Raw genomic sequence first — 17,523 nt, 5'->3', positions numbered from 1 at the left:
CCACTTGTGCTGTCATCCCTCCGCTGGGTCAGGAAAATATAGATCCTCAAAATGGCGTGCGAGTCTTGCTTGGCTCGTTCGAGTTGTAGCGGAAGAGATGAGATGCTCGAAGGCAAACGCAGTCATGTCTTGTGACTATAGCTGAGGTCTAGCTGAGGTGGTCGGGAATACCAGATAAGTATGGAACTTCCATCTATAAAAATAATTTCTTTGATTAAAAATTCTTCATTAATGAAGCTTACGAAATGACAATACAATATGAAAATGCTTTTTCTGAGTTTTTATTATTAATTTCTGATAAGAATTCGCTTATCCTTATAAGCTTTCAACAAAGCTCTAATACCAGCTGTGGGATCCCCCCTCCGGGGCTTCGGCGGTGGCAGAAGCAGCGTCGGCCTCCTGCGCGGTGGCAGAAGCGGCGTCGGCCTCCTGCGCGGGGCATGGATCCACACTTAGGGCCTCGCTTGTTGCGGATGTCCGGACCAGAGGCTAGTCCTCGAAACCGGGCCCGGAAAGACTCCCCTCACCCGAAATGCACGGGCGATTCTGCAATGGGAAAATCTTCTAACGAGGGAATTACTCTAGCGAGTCAAAGTCTTAACTAGCTAAACTGATATGACTGAACGTGAACTCACATGGTCAGATCAAGAAGAGACTTACACTTGGTCTATGGAATCACCGCTTTTTTTCCTCATTTATGAGGCATAACCGATGATCCCCTCCCACAGAACAAGGTCTTCTCAAGATTTAATTTAATTAAGGTAACTAATCGTATCTAGTTGTTTCACAGGAATCCTCCGATCCAGCCTATCTGGCCCATGGGTTAGCCAACCACCCGACCACTGTATTGGTGGGATTCCTTTATAAGATTTAGTTGTGTTTTTGCCTGGGTACCGAGGGAAAGAGTTCTCAGGCCCCCTAGCCGACGATTCATGCAAAAATTAAGGTAGGCATACTACGTACACACCCAATATGAAATTACCATTTATAACAGATTTGGCTGACTTTAAAACAATCCTTCAATATAAATCATAATATTACTGATCATCATCTTCCGAAATTCCGAGTCCATTGTATTACAAAATGTGTCCTCTCGACTCTCCGTTGAAGACCAGCTGGCCAACCAACAAGATCTTGTATCAAAATTTGGTTCCCAAAAATCTTTCCTTTTAGTCTATCTGAAATCTCCCTCGACGTACGCATGGGTGTCCTAGCAACCGCGAGCCCGTGCATCGCCTGGTCAGAACCCTCTAGGATCCTCCTTAGGTGTCTTAGCACTTCACTCATGGACCGCTTCGTCGATCCTTGCCCATCGTATCGGAAGTGCACCATTTTAACCCTACCGAGGCTGGTCAAGACCTCGGCAGGCCTTACCGCGCGAGGGACGTCCCTTGGCGACTCCTCGCCAGTTGTTCCAACGAACCTCCTCTTAGTAAAAACATATGCCAATGCTTCCTCTACCATTCTAGCGTAAAACAATCCTTTGAATGAAAAACAGAGGTTCCAATGCAAGTAAAATTCTCAATTTGATATTGGTTCCACAAAACCCTTTTCTCCATAATTCTTGGTTTCATAATGAGGATCCTCGATCTCTCATGAGGTAATCTATCCATCATTTTGTCTGCATGTCCAACTAGATTCTAGGTGAGTTTGGTCAAAGGAAAAACTAGTTTAGTTCTGGTAGTCTATTCTTTGTATTGGTCACTAAGTTTCAGATCAAGAGATGGACAAGTAGGTTTACTGTCCGTCCCTCTCGTAATCTAACCAATTTCATTCAGTTTAGATCTAACAAGGATTTCTTTCAGATAAACATCTAGATTTGGGTAAATATCACTTTAGTGATTTTTCCAATTAAAATATCCAAAGATATTCCTTATGCCACATAATTTCTCGACCTTAATTCATTAGGTAGAATTATGGAAATTCATCTTTTGACACTAAGATTTAATTCAAATCCATCTTTTCTTAAATATCATAAAAATTCTTCTTTTAACTAAATACCAATACCTATTTTTTTAATAAACTTAAAATCCCTCTTTTTCTCATTTAATGAGTGCAATCCAATTATCATGGGAATTCCTCTTTTACCATGAATTAAATCTATCTAAAATTCTTCTTAAAAATTACATAAAAATATCCATTAATTTCATTAAGCTAGAAATCCCACTTTTCTCATTCAAATGATTGGATTCCAATTACGGTGAGAATTCCTCTTTCATCATTTAAATTTATCTATGCAAAAAGATAAATTTAACTAAATTTTCTCTTAAAAATTAAATAAAAATCTCCATTAATTTCTTTACACCAGAAATTCCACTTTTCTTATTTGAATGGTTGAATTCCAATTATGGTGGGAATTCCTCTTTCATCATTTAAATTTATGCATGCAAAGATAAATTTAACTAAATTTCTTCTTTAATTTTGAAATAAAATATCCATTATTTTGGTATTCCAAATTTTTCTCTTTCCTCATTGGAATACATGGATTTCTATTATCATGGGAATTTCTCTTTCAGCTCATAAAAATGAATCACTAGAAATTTTTCTTTTTTCTAATTAACTATTTATGTATAAACATAAAAATCAAAATTTCCATGGTTATTATGAGAATTATTTAAATAACCTAGGATGATTAATCCTAGAATATGGTAGGAAGTTCTCTTTTCATATTATGTATGAAAATGATTTATGTGTTGATTTTTTAGAAATTTTGCCATAGCTCCGCTCTGCTATTGCTGATAATTTTCAATAATTTTGAGAACATAAAGTTTTAGTAATACTATATGATAGAATAACTATTATTTGGATCAATATCCAATTATGGACTTGATTCCCAAGTTTTTCATAAATTAAGTAGCATAAAAGCATTAAAAAGCCACTTCTTTGGCCTCTAATTTGACAAGCATAGAAATTACTTTTAGATTTGAGAATTGCTTCATGAGAAGCATCATTTAATTATAAAATAGATCATAGGAATGACCATTCTTTGGGGGAGAGAGAGATATGCTTAAAAAATATTTGAATTTAAGCATAAATAGAAACTTTATAATTAGAGAGTTTCAATTGCATTAAAGAGCCATTGAATTGAATGCTTCTCAATCTTGAGAGGGGTTGAGAAGTGAGAAACATTTTGAGATTAAGAAAAAAAGACCATAAACCACACTTTACCTCTTAATTTGCTTGATTCTTTAGTCTATGGAGAGGCCCCCAACCAATCAATTGATTTGGTATGTTGATGAATACTCCAAGGAAGGTTGAAGAGAGAGAGAAGCTCCAATTTCTTCAATTTATAGAGGATTATTTGAGGATAATAGAAAATATGCTTATTTTAGAGTAATACCAGCATAGTTTATTTTACAGATGAGAATACAAAATAATGAGGGTCTATGTAGAGGTGAGGGAGGCCACTAACTGAGTCCAACTAAGTTCTAGAATTTTCCAGCTTTAGTTTGGCTGAATTTGGACAAGATTTGGACCAGTTTGGCTCCCTTTTTGATTTGGTTTGACCCAGGAGAGAGGAGAGATAAAAATATCTTATTATTTTTGAGTTTAAAACTCCTCAACACATGTGAATTAGGCGCCTCCTTGAAGGCTCCTCCTTTCCTTACCAAGGGGTCAAAAATGAATGATTACTCCAAGGTATCTCATTTTTTTAGTAAGATTTCCTAATTTTTAACTAATAAATCTTGTACTCAGTCAACTCTTCATCTTATGTGGGCATTTACTCATTTTTGGGTATTTTCTTTTATTCATTGGATTTATCTCATCCTAACACTTGGATTAATCTTATTGGTCCATAGGAACCTTAATTGAACCATAATCCAAATTTTTTAAAAAATCGACTCTTAGGCTAATGTAACGCCTCCGCTACGGCTGCGTCTTCCTCAAGCCGCCATAGCCTAGGCGTGGAGAAGAAGAGAGGATGGAAGTCGGTTCACCTCCCAACCATATAATGATGAGTTAGGGTTTCTCGTTGGGTTTTATACCAAAACCCTGGCCTGTGGCCACACCTCCTAGCCCGGCCGCCCATCTTACTTAAGAGCCGTGCTAACTTAGATGTGTACACACATCGACCAAACCCTAACGCCCATTAACCCCTGAACCCCGCTAGTACTAATAATACTCTCGAGACTCCGAAAGCTATTAACTTATGCTAGGGTTCGACTTCCGTAGGACCATTGTCCTGACAGCTAAGTTCTTCTAAATCATTTTTAATTAATTTCAATTGCACCTTGGAAAATTTATTTTGATTTTCTGTTTCAGGGAAATATATTTTTGATATTTGTAGAATTTATATATCCAAAAATATCTCAATATTGATTTACCACTCTCTGTAAATTTTTATCTCTCTAGGCAAAACAAGAAAAAATAATATTTTCTTCTATTCAAAAATAGGGAATGATTACAGGGTAATGAATTAAAGGCTTAATCATTATTCAAACTGAGGAAGAATCTTACATCCTCTTCCACTTGAAAAACGCGAGATGTCCTCATCTCGCAAAGTAGGGGTAATCTTTCGCCAACTCTTCTTCTTTCTCCCAGGTGGCGTCCTCTAGAGGGAAGAACTTCCACTTTACTAAGAATTCTCTAAGAAATTTGCTCCTAAAAAATCTTCTCTCGAACGTCAAGGATTTCTTCAAGTTGAAGTACCATCTGGCCTTGAGTCGGAGAGATCAATTATTCGTTCATCAAGCATGTGACTCGGGCTGGGTATATATTTCTTAAGCAAACTGACATGGAATACATCATGTACCTTGAGATGGGGAGGCAGAAGTTTGTAGGCTAGATCGCCCACTTTCTTTATGACAGCATATGGCCCACAGTATTTGGGAGAGAGCTTCTTGTATTTCCCTAAGGATAAGGAGCTTCTTTTTGGTCGTACCCGAATGAAGACCATATCTGATTCTTCAAACTCTCTCTCTGACCTCTTTTTATTTGCATACTGCTTTTGCCTATCTGGGTTGCCTTTATATCTTTATGGATTGAATGAATCTGTTGGTCCAGGTCATCAAGCATTTGTCTGGACATTTCGACTCTGATTAATGGGTCAGGCCAGGTCAACGGTGTAAGGCAATCTTACCCATACAAAGCTTTGAAAGGACTCATCCCAATGCTTTGATGATAAGAAGCATTGTGAGCAAATTTGACCAGATGCAAATGGCTTAACCACTTCTTGGGTTCCCTGCCCCGCAGCACAACCCAAGGATATCTTCTATTACCTGATTCACCCTTTCAGTTTGGCCATCTGTTTTGGGGTGATAGGCTGTGCTGAGATCCACGAAAGTTCCTACTACTTCAAAGAACGCAGTCCAGAATTTCGATGTGAATTTGGGATCTCTGTCACTTACTATCCTCTTGGATAAACCATGCAATCTAAAGATCTCCTTAAGGAAAACTCTGGCAACATCCACTGCAGAGTATGTTTCTTTTGCTGGAATCAGATAGGCAACTTTGGTTAGTCTGTCAACTACCACAAAATGGAGTTGTAACCTGATTGCACTGAAGGTAATCTAGTTTGACAAAGTCCATACTGATACATTCCCACTTCATTTAAGGAATGTCTAGAGACTATAGTTTCCTGGCATCTTGACTCTCTCTGCCTTGACTCTCTGACACAGTAAGCATTTTCACACATGATCAAGTACATCCTTTTTGAGTCTTGGCCCAGAAGAAGCTTTTCTTCACAGACATATAGGTTTTTATAAACCCTGGATGTCTAGCTATCAGTCTATCATGGACTTCTCTCAGAATTCTTCCCTTTATTCCCACATCATTGGGGATACATAGCGGATTATTATAATACATGCATCCTTCATCCAATTGTATCCAAGAACTCGACTCATTTCCTGATGAGTCTTGCTTTCCTGCATCAGAAGGGTAGCAGTAGGGGCAAAGAATTTGTCCTGCATGAATTTCTCCTTTGCTTCACTGATTAATGGATTTGACACCACTGTAATTGCAAGCAAGGAGGCTTTTCTACTGAGCACATCTGCAACCACATTTTATTTTCCCTATTGATACTTAATTTTAAATTCAAATTCCTGCAGGGTCTGCATCCATCTCCTTTGATGCATGTTGAGATCCCTTTGGGTGAAGATCCACTTCAGACTTTGATGATCTGTCATCAAGGTGAACCTTTGTCCTAAAAGATAATGTCTCCACAACTTCAGAGCATACACTACTGAGAGTAACTCCAAGTCATGGACGGCATAATTTCTCTCATGTGTTTTGAGTTTTCTGGATTCATAGGCCACTGCATGACCTTCCTGCATAAGAGCACCGCCTAATGCAAACCCACTGGCGTCAGTAACTACCTCAAAGAGTTTGGTAACATCTGGCAATTTAAGGCTAGGGTTGGTTACTAAGGCTGTTTTTAGCTTGTCAAAGGCACTCTGACACATTGCAGTCCACTGAAAAAGTGTACTCTTCTTGAGAAGGTTAGTTAAAGGTGATGCTATCTCAGCATACCTAGGTATAAAGGTCCTATACCATCTAGTTAGACCTAGGAATCCTCTGACTTCCTTTATTGTCTTGGGTTTCAACCATTCTACGACGACTGCTTGGATCTTTGCAAGGTCAGGAGAAATCCCATCTTTTGACACTATGAATCCCAAGTATTCCACCTGGTCAATAGAGAAAGAACACTTGCTCTTTTTCGCAAAGAGTTGGTGTTTCCTTAGGATTTCTAGGACCTTGCGCACATGATCTTCATAGTTTGCAGCATTCTTTGAGTATACTAAGATATCGTCAAAGAAAACAAGAACAAAATCATCCAAGTATTCTCTGAGAATATCCTGCATAAGACGATTAAATGTCATCGAGACATTAGTCAATCCAAATGGCATGACTGTGAACTCATAATGCCCATAGCGAGTATTGAATGTTGTCTTTGGGATGTCCTGCTCCTTGATTCTAATCTGTAGTACCCGGATTTGAGATCTATCTTTGTGAACATTTGGGTCCCACCACTTAACCGATCTAGAAGTTCATCAATCCTAAGAATAGGATACTTATTTTTAATTGTTAATTGATTCAGTCCTCTGTAATCAATACAGAGTCTTAACGTTCCATCTTTCTTCTTTTGAAAGAGAACGGGCGCACCCCAAGGTGAGACACTGGGTCTGACGAATCCCTATTCTAATAGTTGTCTTAACTTCTCCTTAAGTTCTAGCTTCAGGGACTGGCATTTTGTATGCACGCTGAGCCACTGGTGGCTGAGCTCCGGGGGTTAATTCGATCTCATGATCTACTTCACGAGACGGAGGCATCTCAGTCAGCTCTTCAGGAAACACATCTGCATACTCACTTAACCAATTTGGTTCTTTAGCCTTGCATTTTATGTCTATTGGATTCATTTTAAGGACATACACAGCTTGCCTCTTTGTGAGTCCTTTTAATAATTTAGAAGCCTTGACTAATTGCAGCACTGGGGATCTGGAAATTCCAATTCCTTGAACTTTATTCCCATGAAGGTCTAGGAAAGAGATGGCTCCTTTGTGATAATGAATGTCAGCCTCATTCTTTTGGAGCCAATCCATTCCAAGGATTCCATCATAGATTCTCAAGGGTAGGACTCTCAACTGGCACTCTGTAACGTTCCCATCTAGGCTAAACTAAATAAGGTCAGTCTCAAGGTGTGTGGAAAGAATCTTTCCACTGGCCAATTCTACTTGCATAGGTTTCCCTGATTTTTGATTTAGGACTAATTTACGCAGACATCTTGGGGAAATAAAATAATGAGTACTACTTGAATCAATCAAAATCTTGATTTGCTTACCCTGGTACTCTGCTGGAGTCTGGAGGACTGAGAATTGACGGTTATTCCCCTGATGCTCTATTGCTTTTCCTTTCTTTTCCTCTACTTCTTCAGATATAGTGACAGCTCTGGCTGCTGTAGTCTGAGGTGGAACTCTCTCTCTTTCATTGTTCCAATTCTGGGAGAGGGAGTTTGGAGACTGCTTTGCATGGAGGCTGCAGGCTGAGCTGGCACTCTTCTGGGGTTGCCTTGATTCTGGCGTGGGGGACCCTGATTGGACTGATACGAAGGAGTCTGTCTTTGAATTCTAAGACCCTGGCTTCCTTCGCCCACAGAAGGAGATGGATGCCCAAACCCCTAACATCCGAAGCATCTGTTCTCGCTTCGAAGCTCTTCCCTCTGCATTCTTGAGAAAGCCGGAGATTGTGAGAAAGTACTTCGAGGAAAAGATCTTCCTTCATTTCTGAAGCTTCCCATCTCCACATTTTGGGTTGGCCTTGGTGTCTCCTTGGAGGCGGAAGGTTGGAAGAACTTCCTGGTGTCTGAAATCTTTTGAAGGCTAAGGGAGCTGGCTTTGGTGGGACTTTTACGATGAAAGCTTTGGCAGTCCTTCACCATTCTGACAGCTTCTGCCACCATGGACACTAGCTTGGCATTCTTGACCACTATGTCTAAGGGTTCGTTCATTCCCCGAATGAACCTGGCCATGAGTTGCTCTTCATCTAGAGGTGGTGAATACTTGAGTAGAAGAGTGAATGCCTGGTGATATTCTTCGATAGTTTTGCTCCCCTGATTTAGTTCTAAAAATTCATTCATTTTGGTTTCTAAAAACCAGGGGGACAAAATCTCTTCCTCAAGTAGGTTTTAAGGTTGTTCCAGGAACTCAGTATTTCTGTCCAGATAGTTGGTGTCACAATGGTTCCTCCATGCCACCCTGGCTATTTCCACAATTTTTAGCATGGCAAGAGCCATTTTGCTCTGCTTATTGTAGCCTGTGACATCAAAATACTCTTCCATAGCTTCCACCCATTTCTCCACAGTCTTGCCCAGATTCTCCCCTTCTCCTTTGAAGGGTCCTGGTGGCTGAGTTCTGTGAAGAGCCTTACGGACGTCAGGGTCAAGCTCTTCATCTTCAGATAGAGGGTCTGGCTAACGGCCATGGTTTGCTCGTCTCATGATTCTGCCAAAAATGATATATTATTAAATTTTTATTTTGATATCGTTCACAAGATCTTAAGACTTAAGAGGTTTGAAAAATAATTTCTTAAACAAGATAAGTGATCTTATTGGAGATCTATGACATATGTCCGGTAATAGATTTTTCTTTATCAGTTCATCCATAAACAATCACTTATACAACAGGGAATTTTTCTCCAAAAAATATTTCTTTATTTATATAAAAGTTACAATATGAATATAGAGCAGCTTAGCTCCAGAAGTCAAAATCTCCTCGGGAGATGCATAAGACGACGGCAGTGGGCTATAGACATGCCCTGATACAAATGTTCCCTACTGCCAAGGGAGCTACTATCTTCTCCTTTAGGAATAAAGTGACTAAGCAGTCTGTAGATTTGGCATGGAAGTCTGAAATTCCGACGCGTTGAGTGATATAAAATAACGCCATGTATCACTTTCAGCTTCATCAGAATTATGGTCAATGAGAGATTTTGCCTCAGCATCGCACGTTGGTCACAAGAGGCATGGACATGCTGCCCTGCAAATCACTTATGTTGCCGTCTCTCCGTCGCTAGGTCAGGAAAATATAGATCCTCGAAATGGCGTGCGAGTCTTGCTCGGCTCATTCGAGTTGTGGTGGAAGAGATGAGATGCTCGAAGGCGAACGCAGTCATGTCTTGTGAAAACTAGCTAAGGTTGGGAATACCAGATAAGTATGGAACTTCCATCTATAAAAATAATTTCTTTGATTGAAAATTCTTCATTAATGAAGCTTACGGAATGACAATACAATATGAAAATGCTTTTTCTGAGTTTTTATTATCAATTTTTGATAAGAGTTCGCTTATCCTTATTAGCTTTCAACAAAGCTCTGATATCAGCTGTGGGATCCCCCCTCGCGGCACCGGTGGCAGCGCAAGCGGCGTCGGCCCCCCCCCCCGTGTGGGGCAGGGATCCACACTCGGGGCCTCGCCCCGCGGATATCTGGACGAGAGGCTAGCCCGGGCGGTTCCTCCGAAACTGGGCCAAGAAAGACTCCCTTCGCCCGGAAGGCACGGGCAATTCCACCTTGGGAAAATCTTCTAACAGGGGAATTACTCTAACGAGTCAAAGTCTTAACTAGCTAAACTAATCTGACCGAATCTAAAGTCACATGGTCAGATCAAGAAGAGACTTGCACTTGGTTAATGAAATCACTACTTTTTTCCTCATTTACGAGGCACAGCTGCCGGCTGATCCTTTCCCATAGAACAAGGTCTTCTCATGATTTAATTTAATTAACGTAACTAATCGTATCTAGTTGTTTCACAGGAATCCTCCGATCCAGCCTAATCTGGCCCATGGGTTAGCCAACCACCCAACCATTATATTGGTGGGATTCCTTTATAAGATTTGGTTATGTTTTTACCCGGGTACCGAGGGAAAGAGTTTCCAAGCCCCCTAGTCGACGATTCATGCAAAAATTAAGATAGACATACCACGTACACACCCAATATAAAATTGCCATTTATAACAGATTTGGCTGGCTTTAAAATAATCCTTCAATAGAAATCATAATATTACTGATCAACATCTTCCCAAATTCCAAGTCCATTGTATTACAAAATGTGTCCTCTGGACTCTCCGTTGAAGACCAACCAATGAGATCCAGTATCAAAATTTGGTTCCCAAAAATCTTTCCTTTTAGTCTATCCAAAATCTTCCTCGACGTACGCATGGGTGTCCTAGCAACCGCGAGCCCGTGCATCGTATTACAAAATGTGTCCTCTAGACTCTCCGTTGAAGACCAACCAATGAGATCTAGTATCAAAATTTGGTTCCCAAAAATCTTTCCTTTTAGTCCATCCCAAATCTTCCTTGACGTACGCATGGGTGTCCTAGCAACCACAAGCCCGTGCATCGCCTGGTCAGAACCCTCTAGGATCCACCTTAGGTGTCCTAGCACTTCACTCAGGGACCGCTTCGTCGGTCCTCTCCCATTGTACCGGAAGCGTACCATTTTAATCGTACTGAGGCTGGTCAAGACCTCGATAGGTCTTGCTCCGCGAGCGACGTCCCTTGATGACTCCCCGCCAGCTGTTCCAATGAACCTCCTCTTAGTAAAAACACATGCCAAATGCTTCCTCCAGGATTCTGGCTTAAAACAATCCTTTGAATGAAAAACAGAGGTTCCAATAATGCAAGTAAAATTCCCAATTTGATATTGGTTCCACAAAACCCTTTTCTCCATAACTCCCAGTTTCATGATGAGGATCCTTGATCTCTCATGAGGGAATCTATCCATCATTTTGTTTGCATGTCCAACTAGATTCTTGGTGAGTTCGGTCAAAGGAAAAACTAGTTTGCTTCTGGTAGTCTATTCTTTGTATTTAGGAACTAGAATTGGTCACTAAGTTTCAAATCAAGAGATGGACAAGTAGGTTTACTGTCCGGCTCTCTCCTTGTTAGATCTAAACCAAATTCATTCGGTTTAGATCTAACAAGGATTTCCTTCAGATAAACATCTAGATTTGGGTAAATATCAATTTAGTGATTTTTTTAATTAAAATATCCAAAGATATTCCTTATGCCACATAATTTCTCAATCTTAATTCATTAGGTAGAATTATGGTGGAAATTCATCTTTTGACACTAAGATTTAATTCAAATTCATCTTTTCTTAAATATCATAAATTTTTTTCTTTTAACTAAATACCAATACCTTTTTTTTAATAAACTTAAAATCCCTCTTTTTCTCATTTAATGAGTGCAATCCAATTATCATGGGAATTTCTCTTTTACCATAAATTAAATCTATCTAAAATTCTTCTTAAAAATTACATAAAAATATCCATTAATTTCATTAAGCTAGAAATCCCACTTTTCTCATTCAAATGATTGGATACCAATTATGGCGGGAATTTCTCTTTCATCATTTAAATTTATCTATGCAAAAAGATAAAATTTAACTAAATTTTCTCTTGAAAATTAAATAAAAATCTCCATTAACTCCTTTAAACTAGAACTTTCACTTTTCTTATTTAAATGATTGAATTCCAATTATGGTGGGAATTCCTCTTTCATCATTTAAATTTATCTATGCAAAGATAAATTTAACTAAATTTTTTCTTTAATTTTTAAATAAAATATCCATTATTTTGGTATTCCAAATTTTTCTCTTTCCTCATTGGAATACATGGATTTCTATTATCATGGGAATTTCTCTTTTATCATAAAAATGAATTACTAGAAATTTTTCTTTTTCTTAATTAACTATTTATGTATAAACATAAAAATCAAATTTTTCATGGTTTATGATGAGAATTATTTGAATAACCTAGGATGATTAATCCTAGAATATGGTAGGAAGTCCTCTTTTCATATTATATACGAAAATGATTTATGTGTTAATTTTTTAAAAATTTTACCATAGCTCCGCTGCTATTACTGAGAATTTTCAATAATTTTGAGAACGTAAAGTTTAAGTAATACTATATGATAGAATAACTATTATTTGGATCAATATCCAATTATAGACTTGATTTCCAAGTTTTTCATAAATTATGTAGCATAAAAGTATTAAAAAGCCATTTCTTTGGTCTCTAATTTGACAAGCATAGAAATTATTTTTAGATTTGAGAATTGATTCATGAGAAGTATCATTTGAATATAGAATAGGTTATAGGAATGACCACTCTTTGGGGGAGAGAGAGATATGCTTAAAAAATATTTTAAGAATAAATGAAAACTTTATAAGATTTATCACTAAAATTCATTAGAGAGTTTCAATTGCATTGAAGAGCCATTCAATTGAATGCTTCTTAATCTTGAGAGGGGTTGAGAAGTGAGAAACATTTTGAGATTAAGAAAAAAAGAGCATAAACCACACTTTACCTCTTAATTTGCTTGATTCTTTAGTCTATAGAGAGGCCCCCAACCAATCAATTGGTTTGGTATGTTGATGAAGACTCCAAGGAAGGTTGAAGAAAGAGAGAAGCTCCAATCTCTTCAATTTGTAGAGGATTATTAGAGGATAATAGAAAATATACTTATTTTAGAGTAATACCAACATAGTTTACTTCTTCACAGATGAGAATACCAAAGAATGAGGGTCTATTTATAGGTGAGGGAGGCCACTAACTGAGTTCAACTAAGTTCTAGAAATTTTCAGCTTCAGTTTGGCTGAATTTGGCTGAATTTGAACAAGATTTGGACCAGTTTGGCTCCCTTTGACCCAGGAGAGAGGAGAGCTAGAAATATCTTATTATTTTTGAGTTTAAAACTCCTCCACACATGTGAATTAGGCGCCTCCTTGAAGGCTCCCCCCTTTCCTTACCAAGGTGTAAAAAATTAATGATTACTCCAAGATATATCATTTTTTTAGTAAGATTTCCTAATTTTTAACTAATAAATCTTGTACTCAGTCAACTCTTCATCTTATGTGGGCATTTACTCATTTTTGGGTATTTTCTTTTATTCATTGGATTTATCTCATCCCAACACTTGGATTAATCTTATTGGTCCATAGGAATCTTAATTGGACCATAATCCAAAATTTTTAGAAAATCTTGACCCTTAGGCTGAGGTCTTCCAAATCATTTTTAATTAATTTCAATTGCACCTTGGAAAATTTATTTTGATTTTCTGTTTCAAGGAAATATATTTTTGATATTTGTAGAATTTATATATCTAAAAATATCTCAATATTGATTTACCACTCTCTATAAATTTTTATCTCACTAGGCAAAATAAGAAAAAATAATATTTTCTTGTATTCAGAAACAAGGAATGATAATGAATTAAAGGCTTAATCATTATTCAAGCTGAGGGTACATATTTCTTAAGCAAACGAACATGGAATACATCATGTAGAAGTTTGTAGGCTAGATCGCCCACTTTCTTTATGATAGCATATGGCCAACAGTATCTGGGGGGGAGAGAGCTTCTTGTACTTCCCTAAGGATAAGGAACTTCTTAAAAAAATTACTTTTCTTCTTGTGATTTTAAATGCCCAAAAAAATTATAATATTTCACCAAACCCGTCAATTTTGAAGGGCAAGGGTGCCCCATCGAAAATCAAAGGCATTAGTAAAAGGGTACCTATATTTATATAGTTCTGGTACCTTAGGAAAAGAGGAAAAGGCCAAGACTTTTTTTTTATATACGGTCAAGGGCAGCGTGGTTGGAAACGTCAACACGGCAATGCAAAGCAAAAGAAACCCTAACACAAAAAACCAAAAAAGGTCGAGTTCAAGAGTTTGCAGTGAACAAATGCCTAATCCTTTCTTCAGAGCTTAATCAAGCAAGCATATAAGCATACAATTTATCGTTTTCGCAAAGGAGAGCACAGCTTTGGGTTAGCAAATATGAAATTCAAGAGCCGCTTTTATGCCGGTGCTTCTGTTCTTCTTCTTCTTCTGTTTGAGTGGATTAGCTGTGGCAGAAGCGAGGATTTGAGTGCATATAGCAATGGTCATTTTCGTGCTAGGAAATTATTGATGAGTGCAGCACCGGCTAAGCTGCTTTCGCTTGGATTTAAAGTGCTGTTTGCAGCGGTCTCCCTTATTGTTCTGTTTCTTTTAGCCTGTTTCGGGCTATGCTGTTGCTTGCAAAGACTTGGAGATGGTGATTCCGAGCAGGAAACTGCAATACAAAGGAACAAGTGAGCTCTCTCTCTCTCTCTCTCACACACACACACACACCCCCCCCTCTGTGTGTGTGTCTGTCTGTCTCTCTCACACACACCCCCCTCGATGAGTTTGATTAAGCTTTAGCCTTAATTTGATACAAACTTTCAAGTTTTGGGATGAAAGTTTTAATTCAGTATGAAAAAGTTCAAGAAAAACGATGGTGTTTTTATCTCTCATGATGACTTTTTGTGGAATCACAGAGAAACTTCTGTTGCAAATCCTACATGATACAAATCAAAGCTATATCACACAAGCGTATAATTCTCTTCAATAGCATCATGGCATAGTTTATGATTTTTTTATCTTATCATTTTGGAGTTTGGGAGGACATTCCATTATGCCATGTACCATTGTACAAGGCTACCTCATGTTATTCTTACAATACCACTCAAGCCTTGGTATCACTCTCTATAGAAACATTCTGTTCTTGTGGCAGCTGTTGTATTATTCACAACACTAACCATTGTTGCTATACATACCTTTGTATTTCCTATTTTGTAATGCAATTTTCTTGTTGGTTTTGCACTTTTGGTTGTACCATGTAGTACATGTTATGTGGGTTGTCTCCACTTTAGAGTTGTGCCATTGTTGGGAGTGATATTTTAGCCAACAAGGGCATTGCTATCTACTGTTTGAAAGCAAAGCAAGGTGCTCATGGTTGCTCCCATGGTTTGTAGTACCCCTCTTGGAAGCTATTCCCAGCTTCCTTTTATGAGGTTATCTTCCAAAGTAGAGACCACTTATTTCAATGTGCTAGTACTTGTTGTAGAGGTTATCTTCCAAGTAGAGACCATTGATTTCAATGTGCTCATACTTGTATGGTGTAAGAAATATTGGTGGGGTTTCTAAGGCTATGTCTAAATGCTCCAAAATCTTGTGTCCAAGGTTCCCAAATAGTTGGGACTCACTAATGCAACCACACTCTCAAACAAGCCTTGCACCTAGCTTTATCTAGAATTGTATGAGATGCTATAATGCGTGAGATGCCATAATGCAAACTTCATCAAGTTTCTATAGATCCTCTGGCCATTTACCAATTTATACATGTGTTTCTTGTCTCTCTTATTTTTCCATTGTCGTGCTAGAACCATAACTCAAGCATCATGACTAGTTCTAAACCATAAGTTAGCTTATATGGATTTTGGCCTATTCTAATCCTCGCTTATGTATGCAAAGTCCAAAATGCCAAATGTGGTTGTGCTCGTAGCGGGATCTTCTAGCTTCTAACGGAGTATATGAATGTATATGATGAAACTTGTAAGTACTGGAAATGGACAACATGTCTAGCCATGCATGATGATATCATTTCAGGTTATCAGGCATGCTACAAATAACTGGGGAGTTTTTGGTGCATCTTATTTTTTTTCAAATAGCAAGATATCTTAAACTTTATCTCCTCCTCCTTCAGAGGCACTCTTGTTATTCAATTCCATGTTTAGCTATCTGGGAAGTTGTTGGTTTTTATTTTGAAATAACAAGATACCTCAAACTTTTGCCTCTATGGAGGCACTCTTATCCTTAAATTCCATGTATCTAAAACTTTAGCACTCTTATACCATGTACACATTTTGTTCACTCCACAACTAGCAAGCTATATTATTAACCTTATTTGAAGTCATTTACAATTCTTTTAGTTATTTTTTAATATTGACAATGAAGAATGAAAACTATGCATACCCTTTTTCCCATTATGTTGGTTGTTTCCTCAAATAATTATTTTTATGGGGTGCATTTGCATGATCTTTGTTCAATGCTAACAATTCCAAGTTTTTAGTTTACTTTTATTTATTTTTGTTAAAGACATGAAGTGAACTTATTATCTTATTGTTTAGCTTTATACATAAGGATTTTATAGTATACTAAATTATTTTTGTAAGTTTGTGAGAAATATTTTCAAAACATGATAAAAATGTTTCCATCATATGCTTTTTTTAAGTTTTACTTAATCAATATCTTTAGTATAATAAAAGGTTTAGATACAAGGTTTTACAACATATGTGTTCCCATCATATTGGTTTTGGTAGTATAAATACTTGTTATGTATCTTTTTTTCATTAGAATTGTTGCATTTTTAAATTGACATGTTAGTAAAAAATCGATTCTTTTATCTCAGCCTCATGCTTTTGTTGAGAAGGGACAAGAGTCTAAAGTATGCAGGTTTAAAAAAGCTTTATATGGTCTTTAGCAAGCTCCCAGAGCATGGTATGAGAAGATAAGCGCATACTCGGTTACAAATGGTTTTTACAAGAGTCCAACGTAGAGTACTCTCTATGTAAAGAGGAGTAAAGTTTTTTTTGGTCATCGTTTTATATGTTGATGACATGGAGAAGATTTTAGCTTTCAAAGCTGAATTACATGCATCATTTGAGATGGCAGATTTGGGGTCATTGCATTATTATTTAGCTATATACTATATGCAACATGAGGATGGTATTGTGATGTTGCAGTCAAAGTACGTACAAAGGCTTACATGGTTTGGCCTTGAAGACTGTAATCCTATTGTTACACCAATAGAGATAGGTGCTAGGATGGTATTGTGATGTTGCAGTCAAAGTACGTATAGAGGCTACTTACATGGTTTGGCCGTGAAGATTGTAAGCCTATTGTTACACAAATAGAGATAGACGCTAGGATTAGTCTTCAAGATGATGCAGGTGAACCATTTGATGCATCACTTTATCATCAAGCTATTGGGTGCCTCATCTATTTATGTAATACAAGGCCAAACATTTGATACATCATTTTATTGGGTACCTCATCTATCTATGTAATACGGTTTGGACTTAAAGATTGTTATCCTATTTCTACACTAGTAGACATGTGCTAGGATTAGTCTCCAAGATGAAGGTGAACCACTTGATGTATCACTTTATCAGTAAGCTATTGGTGGGTGCCTCGTCTATCAATATAATATGTGGCTAG

General features: G+C 37.7%; 1 protein-coding gene across 1 annotated transcript; it reads left to right on the top strand.

The window, feature by feature from the left end:
- Window positions 1–14,153: 14,153 nt before the first annotated feature.
- On the top strand, window positions 14,154–15,126 carry LOC147631798 (uncharacterized). Its single transcript, XM_086807881.1, has 2 exons — window positions 14,154–14,573; window positions 14,802–15,126. The coding sequence occupies exons 1-2, from the start codon at window positions 14,278–14,280 to the stop codon at window positions 14,827–14,829; spliced, it is 324 nt and encodes a 107-aa protein (XP_086664007.1). The 5' UTR covers window positions 14,154–14,277; the 3' UTR covers window positions 14,830–15,126.
- Window positions 15,127–17,523: the final 2,397 nt, after the last annotated feature.

Source organism: Cibotium barometz, chromosome 14 (genome assembly GCF_041138505.1).
Source record: "Cibotium barometz isolate CiBa-2024 chromosome 14, ASM4113850v1, whole genome shotgun sequence".
In the NCBI taxonomy this organism is placed as follows: Eukaryota; Viridiplantae; Streptophyta; class Polypodiopsida; order Cyatheales; family Cibotiaceae; genus Cibotium; species Cibotium barometz.
This window is presented reverse-complemented; position numbering and strand designations above follow the sequence as displayed.